This window comes from Mytilus galloprovincialis, chromosome 10, assembly GCF_965363235.1.
Source record: "Mytilus galloprovincialis chromosome 10, xbMytGall1.hap1.1, whole genome shotgun sequence".
In the NCBI taxonomy this organism is placed as follows: Eukaryota; Metazoa; Mollusca; class Bivalvia; order Mytilida; family Mytilidae; genus Mytilus; species Mytilus galloprovincialis.
In genome coordinates this window covers 60,143,537-60,157,731 of record NC_134847.1, presented here as the reverse complement: position 1 = coordinate 60,157,731, position 14,195 = coordinate 60,143,537, and the positions used below count along the sequence as shown (strand labels likewise).

General features: G+C 29.9%; 1 protein-coding gene across 1 annotated transcript in view; it reads right to left on the bottom strand.

Annotated features, from left to right (window-relative positions):
* The window catches only part of LOC143048008 (protein O-mannosyl-transferase TMTC2-like), a 38,168-nt gene extending 24,220 nt beyond the window's left edge, over positions 1 to 13,948 (bottom strand). The window contains exon 1 of the mRNA XM_076221425.1: positions 13,781 to 13,948. Coding sequence (XP_076077540.1) covers positions 13,781 to 13,866 — 86 coding nt within the window. The 5' untranslated portion in view covers positions 13,867 to 13,948. The remainder of the gene's footprint in view (positions 1 to 13,780) is intronic.
* Between the last annotated feature and the right edge of the window lie 247 nt (positions 13,949 to 14,195).

Below are 14,195 nucleotides of genomic sequence, written 5' to 3'. Positions count from 1 at the left end.
TTAAGTCTACAACAAGTCAAATTAGGAATTAGTATATAAACTAAAGTAAAGTGTTCTAATGTAATGTTTGTATGTAAGAATAAATATTTAAAATCACAAATATCCAGTTCAACGGGAGGTCAAAAACAAAATGGTATATCTTTCAAGTTAAACAAACAGATGAATTAAAAGCAATTCTTTAAGACTGGGTCAACATACATCAACCGAGATCAGGATTCGTGGAGTTTTACATGGGATAAAACACAAACTACAAGAGCACTTCAAAATGATTGTTGAAAGTGAATGTTTGTCATAACATGCATTAACCACTGTCAAATGATGAAAAGAAAAGCCAATTTACAATACTTATCAGCAAACAAAAAACATTGGTCCGTGTTCTGAAGTACATGGTACTAGAATCGTCATATAAATCATTTGTACATGGACTTCCCATGAACACTTTTAATCAATCATTTCCTGAATTCAAGAGTTTCGAACTAAAGATTCATTTTTGGTCAGTGCGTGTGTACAGAATATTTTCTGTTGCCTAACAGTTAAGAAAGAATTAGACCCACTTTGACACTGGAGTATAACTCTCACTCACTGTCCATCCATTATCCACCATTATCATCTAAAGCCTGTTTGTACAGCGAGTTTTTTTTTTAGCACTAACTTCCGTCAAAAAATTTGAGGAATTGAACAGAGTATAGCAGTCTTCTTCACAATTTAATTTTAAAATACAAAAAATTAAATGTATTTGGAAATCATTAAAAAATTGGCAAAATTAGTTTTGATCAATTAAGTTGATTATTTAACTATTTTAGTAACATTAAGTTCTAAGAATAATTAAAGTCTGCAAACCACCTTAAAAATGACAGTCTTTGTGTCACATAAGTTTGGCAATTACATAATGGTCAATAAAGTTATATAATATTTTATGACATTTCAAGATTTAAAATCTCCTTTTCACTACCTGAAAAAGGTGACAAATGGTCAAATTAACTTATTAAATTCAAATTTTGATTCTGAAGTATTGATTAGAATGACTAAGAAATGTGTAATTATTGTACGGTAACTGAATGGTAGTCTGTATCAAAACTTGACGAGACAAATATTTTATGATTTGGTATAATTTGTAATGTTATCAATTGATCTATCTGGTAACTTGTCACTCAATGCAAAAAAAACTTTATTCTTAATTTAAAATTTAACATATAATACTGTTCTCCATCGCCAAACAAGTTAGATATTATCTTTACGACATTTGTGCCGAACAATTTTCTCTCTTATTCAAAAGGAGTCATCGTGTGTTGGTTAATTATCAAATTATTACTCCTGCTGACAAATCAAACCCGTTGACAATCGTCCCCATGTGACTTTTGTCCAGGTTCGTGAAAAATTATATATATGACATAAATAAATATATTAAAACTAAAAGAAGTTTTATGACAACTTCATCTATTTCTATGACAGAAACATATTATGCAACTCATTCTATATGTCAGTGGATAAAACAGTTATGATTTATTGACCATGATTATCCACAAAGAAGATACTTATCCAATGGTGAAATTCTATTTAATGCACTTAAAGTACATGAAAAAAACATAATGCCCCTCTACTATCTTAGGTGGGGCATAAAAATAATTTTTACTTGTCACTGCTTAATACATTTATGTTTTTAAAAATAAGAATGACAAGATTTTAAACATATACACACATATGAAAGAAGAACAAATGCAAAGATTTGATTGGATTTTTTGATTTTTTGGTGTTTAAACGCCACTTTTAAGCACCGCATTAAGGCTATTTCGTGGCGGCCAGTTTTTGTTGGTTGAGGAAGCCAGAGTACCTGAAGAAAATCACTGACCTTCGATAGGAAAACTGACAATCCTAGTCAATTAAGATTGGCCGTGTTGAGTGCACCCGCACAAGTGGGGTTTGAACTCACAACCTCAGTGTTGACCCAGGCTAGTGATTACAGTAGTAACAACTACTTAGACCACTCGCCCACCCAGGCCCCCACAAATGAAAAAAAAAAGATTGTGATATGTAAACCAAAACTATATACATGATATAATTTGTGACACGATTGTGAATTACAGAGCTATCCGCCAGAGCGCAAATGTATTGGAAGGTCCTGACATAAAAAATGTGAAACAACTTAAACCAGAAAATGACCAGCTTAACTTATAACCAAGCAATTATGATGTATATGAACCAAAAACAAACTAAAGGGTCCTGACTTGGGACAGGCACATTATTATGTAACAAAATGCTATACAACTGCATATCATGTTATAAGTTAGTTCCCTTTAAAATGAACTTAAATCACAAACTTTAAAACATTATTTATAACTCAGTTGCTCTGCCTGAAAAATCATACTTAAGTCTTGCATTTTGACTCCGACATCTCCAGGCTATACAAAAATCAGTTGCAATTGGCTGCCGATCATAGATCATTATGATGGGCCGATTTAAGTACTTGCAGCTGCTAAAAGCTAATTCAAAGCCAATTACAAACAATAAAATAATAATGTTCTACCCGACTAATTTTTGTTAGTATCAATCAGTACACATCCCACAATTTATTAAAGTTTATTTGCAATATTGTAACTATTTTGGTAAATTTTCATCCACCTGTGATATGCTATCTTTCTTTTGCAGCCATAAATAAAAAAATCATTCATCTATTTTAAATTGGAAATTAATAAACATTATTTACTGCACAATACATCAAAATAAATGAATAAAATTGTGTAAGATCTTCCAAAAAATAAAATATGTACTAAATGTTAGTCTCAACATCTTTATACAATTTTTTTTAAAATCACATAATTCTAGGTAATTTTATAGACTTGAGAACAACACCAGGATGATAATTCATATTTACTTTTATTGTGTAGTTGGGTTGCTAAATGCTCTTTCATGTAAAAACCCAATTATCATCCATAATTCATCTATTGCAATAACTTAAGTTTTACAATGAAATAAATCAAGTTATCTTTAATATTTTATACTGCCATTATACCTACCACAACAGTAATACAGATGTGTGCATTAAATAATGGAATCCCCTTGAAAAATAATAATTTCCCATTCAAATTTCCGGATGTCTAAACTCATAAAAGGCAACAGAAATAGTATGTATCTGATTGTAAAGCACCCTGCACCAAAAAAAGTTTCCTAATTTAATTCTTCTAATGATTAAGTTTGTCTCAGAAGAGACAGACCACATGTTAAACAAAGGGATCCAAGCAACAAAAACATGCCTCAGACAACAGATTATAAAACAGCTGTTTCTTGGTCCAATCACCATCTCTGCTTGACTTAGAACTCAATAACTAAGATCTATAATGCTCCATATATGTCTGAAACTATTCCTTATCAACACTGTTAATGTTAATAATTAATGGCCGCTGGATCACAGTATCTATTTATCAGAATGTAGTTCCAAAAGACTGAATCAATCCATGTTTGACCTATCTCTACAGGGAAAAAGGTTATCTTGCTAAATTAATTCCCTAAGTAAACACCAGACAATCCAAATATTTTATCCAGAGGCAATAATTTACTGTTTTTAATTCCGATAAGGTCACATCATATAATTTCTCATGGTATATGACCTTAAGGTCGATTTTTTTCAAAAATCATTTTTAAGGGAGCCTGGGATCAACTGACAAATTGAGCCATTAAGGGCATACGATACAGTTTTGAACCTGTATTTACAAGTTGATGAAAATTTGCATATAGGCTATTTTTTATCTGATTAAATCAAATATGTAATAAAAAATATACCTTCATGTGCTACTTTTTGAGTAAAATGAGGTCGAAATTTTGTATATTTGCTCAAAATTCAGATTTGTGTCCGTATTTTCTTTTTCGAAAGAAAGACATAACTTTTTTGTTTTAAAAGATAAACACAAATTGTTTTTTGTTAAATAATCGGTAATTTCTGTATTTTATAAGTATCATTAAAAATTATGCAATTTTTATTCCGAAATAACTCTATATTTATCAAATGTTCATGAATAGAGGAAAAAACGTCATTTTTTGCTGCATGTTTATCAAAATTAAAAAAAATGCGCTATTTACAGTTTTATAAAATTTGGGTCACATAATCTCCTTGCAAAATGAAACAAATTGTTGTTTTAAAAAATAGGGGTCCATGCACTCTTTTTCAAATTAAAACAGTTTGAATGATAAAAATCAGTCGAAAAATGCATCTTTTTCCGATATATGTCATAGTTTGACGTCGCGAAAATAACATTTTACGTTAGCAACGTCATTACCTTCCCTGTAACTGTATCGTATGCCCTTAAAAAAAGAACAAGAGTTTATATGACAAAGTATGAAATTCAATACTGAATTTTTTTTGGTAAATCGGGGATCAATTTAAGAAAATAAATAAACAAATTACTAACATTTTTTTATGTGTTTGAAAAGGAAGGCAACATCTTTTAGTTTAAACAATATTTTTAGGTGAAGAATACTTTTATATTTTTTTTTAAAAGTCCAATCATAAGGTCAAATTGGATTCAGAATCAAGCTACTTTCATGACTTTTGTTTATGTAAATTAGCCACTCAAAATAAAAACTTTTTTTTTTAATTTGTCTTATTTTAGTAACATTAATCAATTTTCATGCAATTGGTCAATACATATATTCATTTATCGTGTGGCTGTGAAAATATATTGTTATGTCTGCATTCTAATATGGCTTAAAAATAAAAAGAAATATATTGACCTGTCCAATCTGTAACAATTATACATAAAATTGAGAATGGAAATGGGGAATGTGTCAAAGAGACAACAACCCGACCAAATAAAAAAACAACAGCAGAGGGTCACCAACAGGTCTTCAATGTAGCGAGAAATTCCCGCACCCGGAGGCGTCCTTCAGCTGGCCCCTAAACAAATATATACTAGTCCAGTGATAATGAACGCCATACTAATTTCCAAATTGTACACAAGAAACTAAAATTAAAATAATACAAGACTAACAAAGGCCAGAGGCTCCTGACTTGGGACAGGCGCAAAAATGCGGCTGGGTTAAACATGTTTGTGAGATCTCAACCCTCCCCCTATACCTCTAACCAATGTAGTAAAGTAAACGCATAACAATACGTACATTAAAATTCAGTTCAAGAGAAATCCGAGTCTGATGTCAGAAGATGTAAACAAAGAAAATAAACAAAATGACAATAATACATAAATAACAACAGACTACTAGCAGTTAACTAACATGCATGTATGATTTCAACGATTTATACATGTAAAACTCAGTTTATATTGATTGTTGCACAGTATTTGTGCAGATTTATCAATTAAATGTGTATGTCCTGACTCCCAATAACATACTTTTGAAGTTGCTTGATAATATTAATTTCAAACCCTTTAGACAAATTATGTTGTTATTTTGCCCTGAACATATTTGTTGTGCATATATACAGCTAGGGAATTGACTTTGTGAATCCAAAACAACAAGAATTTAATCTTTGTCATACTAAGCATTAAATATATATGTCTCTCGTATATCCACTCTCAATTAATTCAAAGTATCCAAAATTGAGGATGTATTGGTGTCTAGACAGATTCAAAATAAATGGGGAACAGTGTCCATGGGACACAGATGATAGCCCTTAACTTGCGTATTATGTTATAAAGGGACATAACTCAGGAACTCTAAAAGTGAGGCTACCCAAAATTGTACTTGATCTGATTTTTCTGGTAATAAGCATTGTTTATAAGTTTTATATCATGTAGTAGTTGAGGCAAACTAAAGAAAGAGAACGGAAACGAAAAATTTGTCAAGGGGCATAACTCTAGAACAGTAAAAGTGACGTCTCCAAAATTCAAACTCTATCTGTTTTGCAGTAATAAGTATTGTGGTTAAGTTTCATAGCATTTGGTTGAGGCAAACTTAAGTTTGCAAACAGAAACAAAATACAGTATTTTTCCATTTGTAAAGGGGCAAACTCTAGAACGGTAAAAGTTTCACCACCTAAATTCAAAGTTGATCTGTGTTTTGTGGCAATAACCATTGTGGATAAGTTTCATAACCACCGGTTGAGGCGAACTATAGTTAGAGAACAGAAACCATTACTTTTGGACGTAAATAACTTAAGTATGTAAAGAGGGACGATTTTAGAGTTCAAAGTGATGACCAATTATTGATAGACTCTATAAAATTTACAGTCTTGTAACTTTTTTTACTCTCTAGACTTTTACGAGCTTGACATATATATGCTGTAGACATTTGTGGTAATGTAAAAGATAGTATACATTATGTAAGTTGACCTTGAGATGTGTTTTAGTTGTTTGTGTCATTTTGGTTGATGTCTCATTGATGTTTAGTACAACACGTATCGTTTTAATAATAAAAATTCTTACATCTTTCTTACAAGTTGTTAAAAATGTTCTTTAACATTATTCTTTGAAGTTTTTAAATATGTTCCATTACCTTTAGTGACTAACTTGGATAACTCAGGAATTATGAAAAAGCATTTATAAAGTCCCCCCTGGCAATGCAGTGTTTTTTTAAAATCTTTTTTTAAATAACTCCATTTATAAAGTATAAAAATTGTCTCATAATTATTTCTACTTAATTTAAGAAAATATAAGCACACTAACAAACCAAGACGATGAAAAATCAAACAAATTCGTCACATATGTAACGCGTAAATTAACCAAAGAAAATGAAACTCTTGTTATCGTGTGCATCATTTCTACACATCAAAGGGAATATGCATTAGAAATGCATTTAGAAATGTTGGTGTCTATTGAAGTGTGGATCCATTTAGATTTTATCTGAAAGGAAAATAGTCTAGAGACGAAACCAATTAGGATTCGGTGACTCTCCTTGTATAGGTGACATGATCATGTGTTACACAACTAATAAAATTAAAATATCCTAGTTTAACTCATCATACATAATTTACTGAATGGCTTTTAAAAAAGACAGTATCATTTGGTTATATTTTCCTTACATAGGGGGATTGAGAAAAAATATTTAAGAGAGCACACATGATGACAATTACATAACATCCATTGGCCTACACAAACAAAGGTCAACATTTTAAACTTATTGCCTTCAAAGGCATTGTGACATGGATGAAACAACTGCACAAGTGTTTTACTGTTTTCTAGTACAAAGTTAAATTGATTTTAATTTTTTTAAATCTATAACATTTTATTTCATCAAATTTTCTATACACAAGAGACTGTTGTATGGAAAGCAAACTGGATTTTCCTGATTGATTATGCAAATCTGGACCCAAACAGAAAAAATAAAAAAAAAATAAAAAAAAATTGTAGGGTTCAGAAATGGAAAGACCAAAATAAATATTATCTATCACTTTTCACTACTTTTTAAGGTCTACAACTCAACAATAAAAGCTAAGATGGTGAAGATAGAACTTAACCTTCATTAAGTCACAGCCTCACCGTGGCTGAGGGAACAACATAATGTGGATTCAGTCATTTTCCTGGACATCAATTTTCATGGATTAAGGAAAACTTGCATTTTCCTAGATATTTGATTCGTGGTTCTGCATATGAGCCTATATAAAATTTGTCTTTCATTGAACATCTAAACTCATGGTTTACACAAATCTTGACACAGTACACAAATATATTAATAACTATTCTGAAGGTTAATGATATTGTATGCATGAAAGCATTGCAACTAGAATGTGTATATCAATCTATTGCTTTCGCCCTGTAGGATCTTAAAATGAACTAAGATTTCTTTTATATATTGTCCAATAAAGTCATGCATGAAATAAATAAATCAAAACAACCTTAGATGAATATGACGATTTTATAAACTTTACTTTCATATCTAAATGCCTGAATGAACTGATGAAAAAATCACATTAAGGTACAAAAAAATTTGGTTTCCTGTAACGACAAAATTTTCACTGTAAAATAAAGTTTTTGTATCCATTAAAATCAGATAGGACTTTGTGTCTTGATTTCAATTAGCAAAGAAAAGAAATTTTAATAATTATTAAAAAAAGATAACAAAATATTGAATAAAATTATGAAAATGTGGTCTCTATAGATTTGTATCCTGCTATCGAGGCTTGAATATAAATGGCTAAGGTATTATACTGTCCCAGTAAGCAATTAATGAGCATGCTGTGACTGCATTTCAATCTCAATTGAATATGCAAAACTTCAAGAACAGAGTTCAGATCAATGTTAAAACTTATTAAGTCATATGTAAATAAACCAGACAATATGGCTACCATATTAGCTGAGTATTAATACAAATTTATATGCAGGCAGGGGCTTTGGTGGTAGCCTTCAAGTACTTTTTGGATAAGTCTGTTAAAAAAACAGTACAAGATAGTTCGCAAGTAGAATGAACAGCTGCCTAGCTATCAGGGCATGATACGCCTGTCAGTTTTGTAAAGAATGTTCAATCACTGCTCAATGTCATATCTGAAATTCATGAAAAGCTAAAGGGAGGTTATCTTAATAGACATAAACAATTCACCAAAATTTAATAAAAACTGCTAAAATCGTTTTTGAGTTATTGTCCAAAACTGGAAAATCCCCCTGTTTTTAATGAATAAAACCTCATCACTTAAAATTTGAAATAGTTAAAAAAAACGAAAGGGAGCTCACCTAAATAGATAACAATTCATCAAAGTTTCATGAGTTTTTCAGTTTTTGTTTGACTTGTTGACAACAGACAGACGAACAGTCAGACAGACATACCAGGCCTATAAAAAGAACTTGTGCAAATTCTAGAGGAAAAATACTGACATAAAAAGTATAAATGACAATGTTGTATAAATTCATGACACAAAATCCCAACACTTATAAGCGAACAAACTATAATGAAGGAACAGCCATCTTTGAAGATGGATGATTGTAAAAGTCTCAATTTTTTTTTAAAAGGCCTGTATGATGCATTATCCATTACTGCTCATAAGCAAGAAAGAGGCCATTTAAGTATACTTCAAAATAGCCCTAATATCACCTTCCCTGATGTTTCAAATTTTACTGTCTCACTACAAAATATAACGCTGAAAAAAAAATGTCTTAAAAAAAAAGGATTATAAAAACTAATATTTAAAATCTCTATAATGCCAAGTATCAATAATTTAGTTATATCAGAATTAGTGGGCTTGTCAAAATAAATTATGATAAATTTTAAAAACCACAACAATTTCTTAGTGGAGATCACCAGAAGTAAATCCCCCATGCTCAGTCAAGTTACTAATGTTGACAAATACCACCAATTTAAGATAACCAAATACTTCTGTTTTGTTCAATCTGCACGAATCTGACTTAACTTTGCCAATCTCAACAAATGTTACTTGAATATCAAATTAAATTTAAATTCTAAAACAAATGCAAATTCATTTAACATATTATATGATGGAAATGTCTAGTAATCACATACATTTCCACTTAACCTTTTCTTGGATAATCTTCCGAAGGGATTTCCATCTATTGGTTTAAAGACTTTATTTGATTGCAGCGCAATGTAAAAATGTACATATAAATGGCATAACCACACCGACACATATTGCACTTAAAAATTTATTAAAATTTTGTTCTCACTCAAGTGCTTCAAACGTCACAAAAGTTTCTTTTTTTTCTAATTTTAAACATATTTTCTTCCTTAGGCCAGAAATTTGTTAGTCATTGTAGTCACCTTCTGACTGTTTCAACCTAAGCACCTGAACATAAAAAGACACTGTAGTTTAAATAAGAATAATGATACAATTATCTTGAAAAGGTAAATGAATGATATAATTTTTACTATATTACATTGATATTAATATATGAATCAAATTTCCAGAAACTTAACTTTAAATTTTTCATAAATTTACCAAGACCTAAGAATAATGATACATGTATCTCTAAAAGGTAAAATTATGTTAAAAAAAATACTCCATTACATTGATATTAATATATGAATCAAATGTCAGGAAATTTAAATTTAAATTTTCCTAAATTTACCAAGACCTAATTACCCTTGAGCTTAAATCCCAAGGTCAACAATAATTAGAATATCAAACATGAGTATTATCCAGCAGACTTTATTTTTAAATATCTGACAATACTTGACATAATTTACAATTGATTTTTAGATTTTAGTCCTGAATGTGTTTTAACATCAATGTTTGCTTTCTGGACTTAGAATAAGTGAAATACAAATATGACCACACAAATGTACAAAGGCTCGTATTACATCTACACCCATTTTAATTAGACAAAAAATGTCCAAAAATATTGACAATCTTGGAAATGTTTGAACAGGCTTTTCCAAAATAAATAAGCTATAATTTAAGAGGATGTCCTCTTTGAAATAAACAATTTTGAAAAGATTCTATATTATGTGAAGTACGCATAAACTGGTAATTTTAGAACACTCAAAAGAGGTTATGTCCCCTTAATAGGTTTACAAACAGTATTACACTACAACCAGACATCTTGTTTGCTCACTGTCTCCCTATATTTAGCCGTTTACGTGTGAAACTCTATTTACTCAATGACTTCTCTGATTTCCACCACAAATAATCTTCAAACTTCAAATTTATCCAATTTTATGCCATTTTTTATTTTTTTTGCATTTGTACTTTTGTTGATGCAATTTTTTTTTTTTTGATGGACATGGGGTTTGGTTGCTCAGCTGTTCAGTTTAAAAAAAAAACAACCATAAAATATTTTTTTTTTTAAATTAATTTGAGGCAATCAGCAAACTGAGACACACTATAACTATTCTATCATTGCTTGCACAAACATTTATACAAGTGCAAGGAACATTTCCTTAGCCGCCTTTACTTAAGTTTCAGCAAGGTTTACTGGAGCAATTTAGATTCCAACAGCTCCATCATGCAATATGGCAAAAAATAGATAATGTTCAGAGTCTATTCCTTTAGAATTTTAAGAAAAATATTAAAAGGATAAAAAGACTGGATTGTAACCCTTGAGTTTACCTGTAAATTGAATGCACGCAAATGTAATCAAAAGCTGCGTGTAAACTTAAAACATTTTAATCCCCAAATGCACGCAAACGTAGTGCGCCCCAAAAACCAAACTAACTGACTTAAGAGCAAATTAAAAATGTTTAATAAAAAAAAAAACATACTTTTTAAAATATTTTAATTTAAAATGTATTGTCAAAATTGAAGCGAAAGATGTTCTGAACTGGTAGCCGAATTAAATGTTTTACTAGATTAAACATCACAGAGGTATACTGTAGGTACATAAAATTTGTAGAGATTCTGAATGCATCTTTAGGTTATCATCAGTATATATCTCTAGCTGGTATTAAGAAATCCATTAACTAAAATATGTATGAAGAGGTTTGTTTATTTGACTTTCTGACTTATTGTTCTAAAGTTTCAGCAAAATAAACTTTCTACACTAAAAAAAAGGGCAGATCAGATATACAAGGGAAGTAAAACACTGATTTTAAACTTAACAAAATTCTTGTTGGAGAGTAAAGCCTACCTTAAATATAGAAATTATTTGTTAATTACTATTACTGATATTGGTTTCACTAAAAAAAATATTTGTGAATATAATCTTGTAATTTGTTGCTAGGTAATTTTCATACATGTGATTTGATTTTTCTTTGAATGTCATCCATATGAAGAAAATGAGATGTTAAAGGTCTTAACTAATGAGACAACAACCCAACAAAACATTTCATGAATGAGACCTCTATGGCATGTATGGGTTATCACATTATCTTCACAGTAAATTATTGAAGTCTACTAAGGAATTAAACAAAGACATCAAAACATCTGCTTAAAAAATCACATATCTAAACATGCTGAATAAGCCACTTGCTTTTTTTTTTTAAATTACCATGTTTCTAAATTTGTAGAGAATTTTTCTGTTTTATTTGCAATTTTATCAAGTATGTGTGAGCTTTTACTGAAGTTATTGCAAAGTTTAAAATATGGTTGTGAATAATGTGACTGGGTGGTTGTGGCAATATCTGATAGCCAATACATATAAGTGAATGTATATTTTCCTTCAAAAGCTATAATAAATCTTGCATTTAGTCTACTTCAATCAATTTTAGCTCAAACATTTTTATTGAAATGCAGGCCAGGTGCACAGTTTGGTCAAATCTGCATATAATGCAAGTTAAGTGTTGGGTTTTTATTTTTTAAATAATATATTTGATTTTTCACAATAAAAATACTCAAAAGGTGATTTCAAAATGTAAACTGTTGAGAAAAATCGGTCTGGTCAATATTGTCTTGTACCACATGATTAAATAAAACTGTGTACTTAGTCAGCTGTTTCTTAAAATGAACTTGAAAACCTAGGGATTTATGCAACATTTGTGAAAACAATTTCCAACATTGAACATGTAAAGACATTTTACATGTAAACTATCAATATTGGTATCTTTATCAAAAATACTTCAGTTAAATCTTGATTTGAATGGATCATTTGTCTCGACAACTATATTTTATTTAACATGTTTTCATTTATACTTTAGCCAGAGTAGCAGGTATTGTTAAAAACCCAAACATCAGGGTCACAGTAAATTTTAGTAATAGATCAAAATCGTCTTGTGTTCAATAAATTCAATGATTTAATTGATGTTTTTATTAAAATTTCTCAATGTCCTTTATAATCTTACTATAAATACAAATGTTCTGATTTCTTTGCCTTTAACAATGAAGTGAAATTTAAATCTAAAAATCTGCAATATATCTTGGTCCATAATTGGGTTTTCCTTTTTCCTTTTTTTTTGGATAAATATGGTTTCATACCTTTTTCTGCAACAAGAAGGTTCTGATTAAAAATTGCATCCACTGTTTTTGCTATATATATAGCATTATTAAATCATTGATAATTTTTCTCTCAAAATTCCTATTTCTTTTTTACAGTCTCCAAACTGCATTTCAAATTGGAACCATTAATCATGCACCAAGTATTTTCCTCAATTTACCAGAATAGAGTTTGAAAATCTTTAAACCTGAAAATTTTAACTAAAACTGTAGTTGCTTAATTTTAAAGTCAGTTAATTTCTATAAAGTTTAAGCAATGTTGCACGTGCATCTTTTCAACAAAAACGTCTTCATAAGGCAAAAAAAAAAAATATGAGTGTTTCGTATTACATCTTTGAAAAAAAAGGGTAGGGATTATTTTTTTACTTCGAGTCTATGGAAGGGCCATTCTGACTTTAACAGTGCTTGAAAAATAACAAAAAAAACTTTAGGATAGGCTATTTTTAGCTTAAAAAATAGTGATGGTAGGATAATAAAAAACACACACCTTCTTTTTTTTTGGTCTAATGGAATTCAAAATGTTATTAAGATTAATTATTGCATTTTAATTTCAGAAAGTTATCCAAAATCTAACAAAACAAAAAGTGTCAATAGTTTATTTTTTTCATTTTTCCAGACTATTTCTATAATTGTTAAAATTAATTGTTAACACATAAAGTACAAGCATCCTTTTTGTAATAACTAAAAGTGAAAATAAACAAATAAACACTTCATTGTAGGTGTCCAAAGCTACATAGTGTAATAGGTCCAAAGGGGCACCTGTTTAAACTGATAATTACATAATAACACATTGTTAATTGTAATTGACACTGTCATTCGAATCTTATATATACCTGTAAAAATATTTTATCATCTAATCTATGATCTTAAAGAACTATAACATACATAGGTAACCTTAAAGGTGAAATTTTAGTCGAAAAAAGGACTTATAACAGTACATGTGTCACACAATGTCAACAAACCGGCTTTCGTTTGATCTTATCGGACTGTCAATTTCAGGTGTGAAATACACATTTCGCTTACCTGTCGTCGTAAGCAAAATCAGCTGTGAGCGTGTTGAGGTATAGAACCAAAGCCCACAGACTTGTCAAACCAATAATGTAGTCCATTCTTTTACAAGCTGGTCCATCGCTTTCTCCAGTTAAAATGAAACTCGTCCGGTAGTTGTATTTTCCGCGCGCATGCTCAAATTTCATTATATTCGATGAACTGTGACCCAAGAGCAGTTTGTCAATATTTATTCAAGTTTCAATTTAAAGATCTTTAAAAGCTTTCACCTCTTACAAACGTGAAAAGAGATTCGCAATGAAACCTCAAAAATGTATTAGTTAAAAGTGAAATTACAAGGTAGTACTTAGATAGGTGTAACAATTCGAGACAGTTGCTTTTTATCATAAATGTATAAAACATAAAACGGTTTTATTCATTTATGCATTTT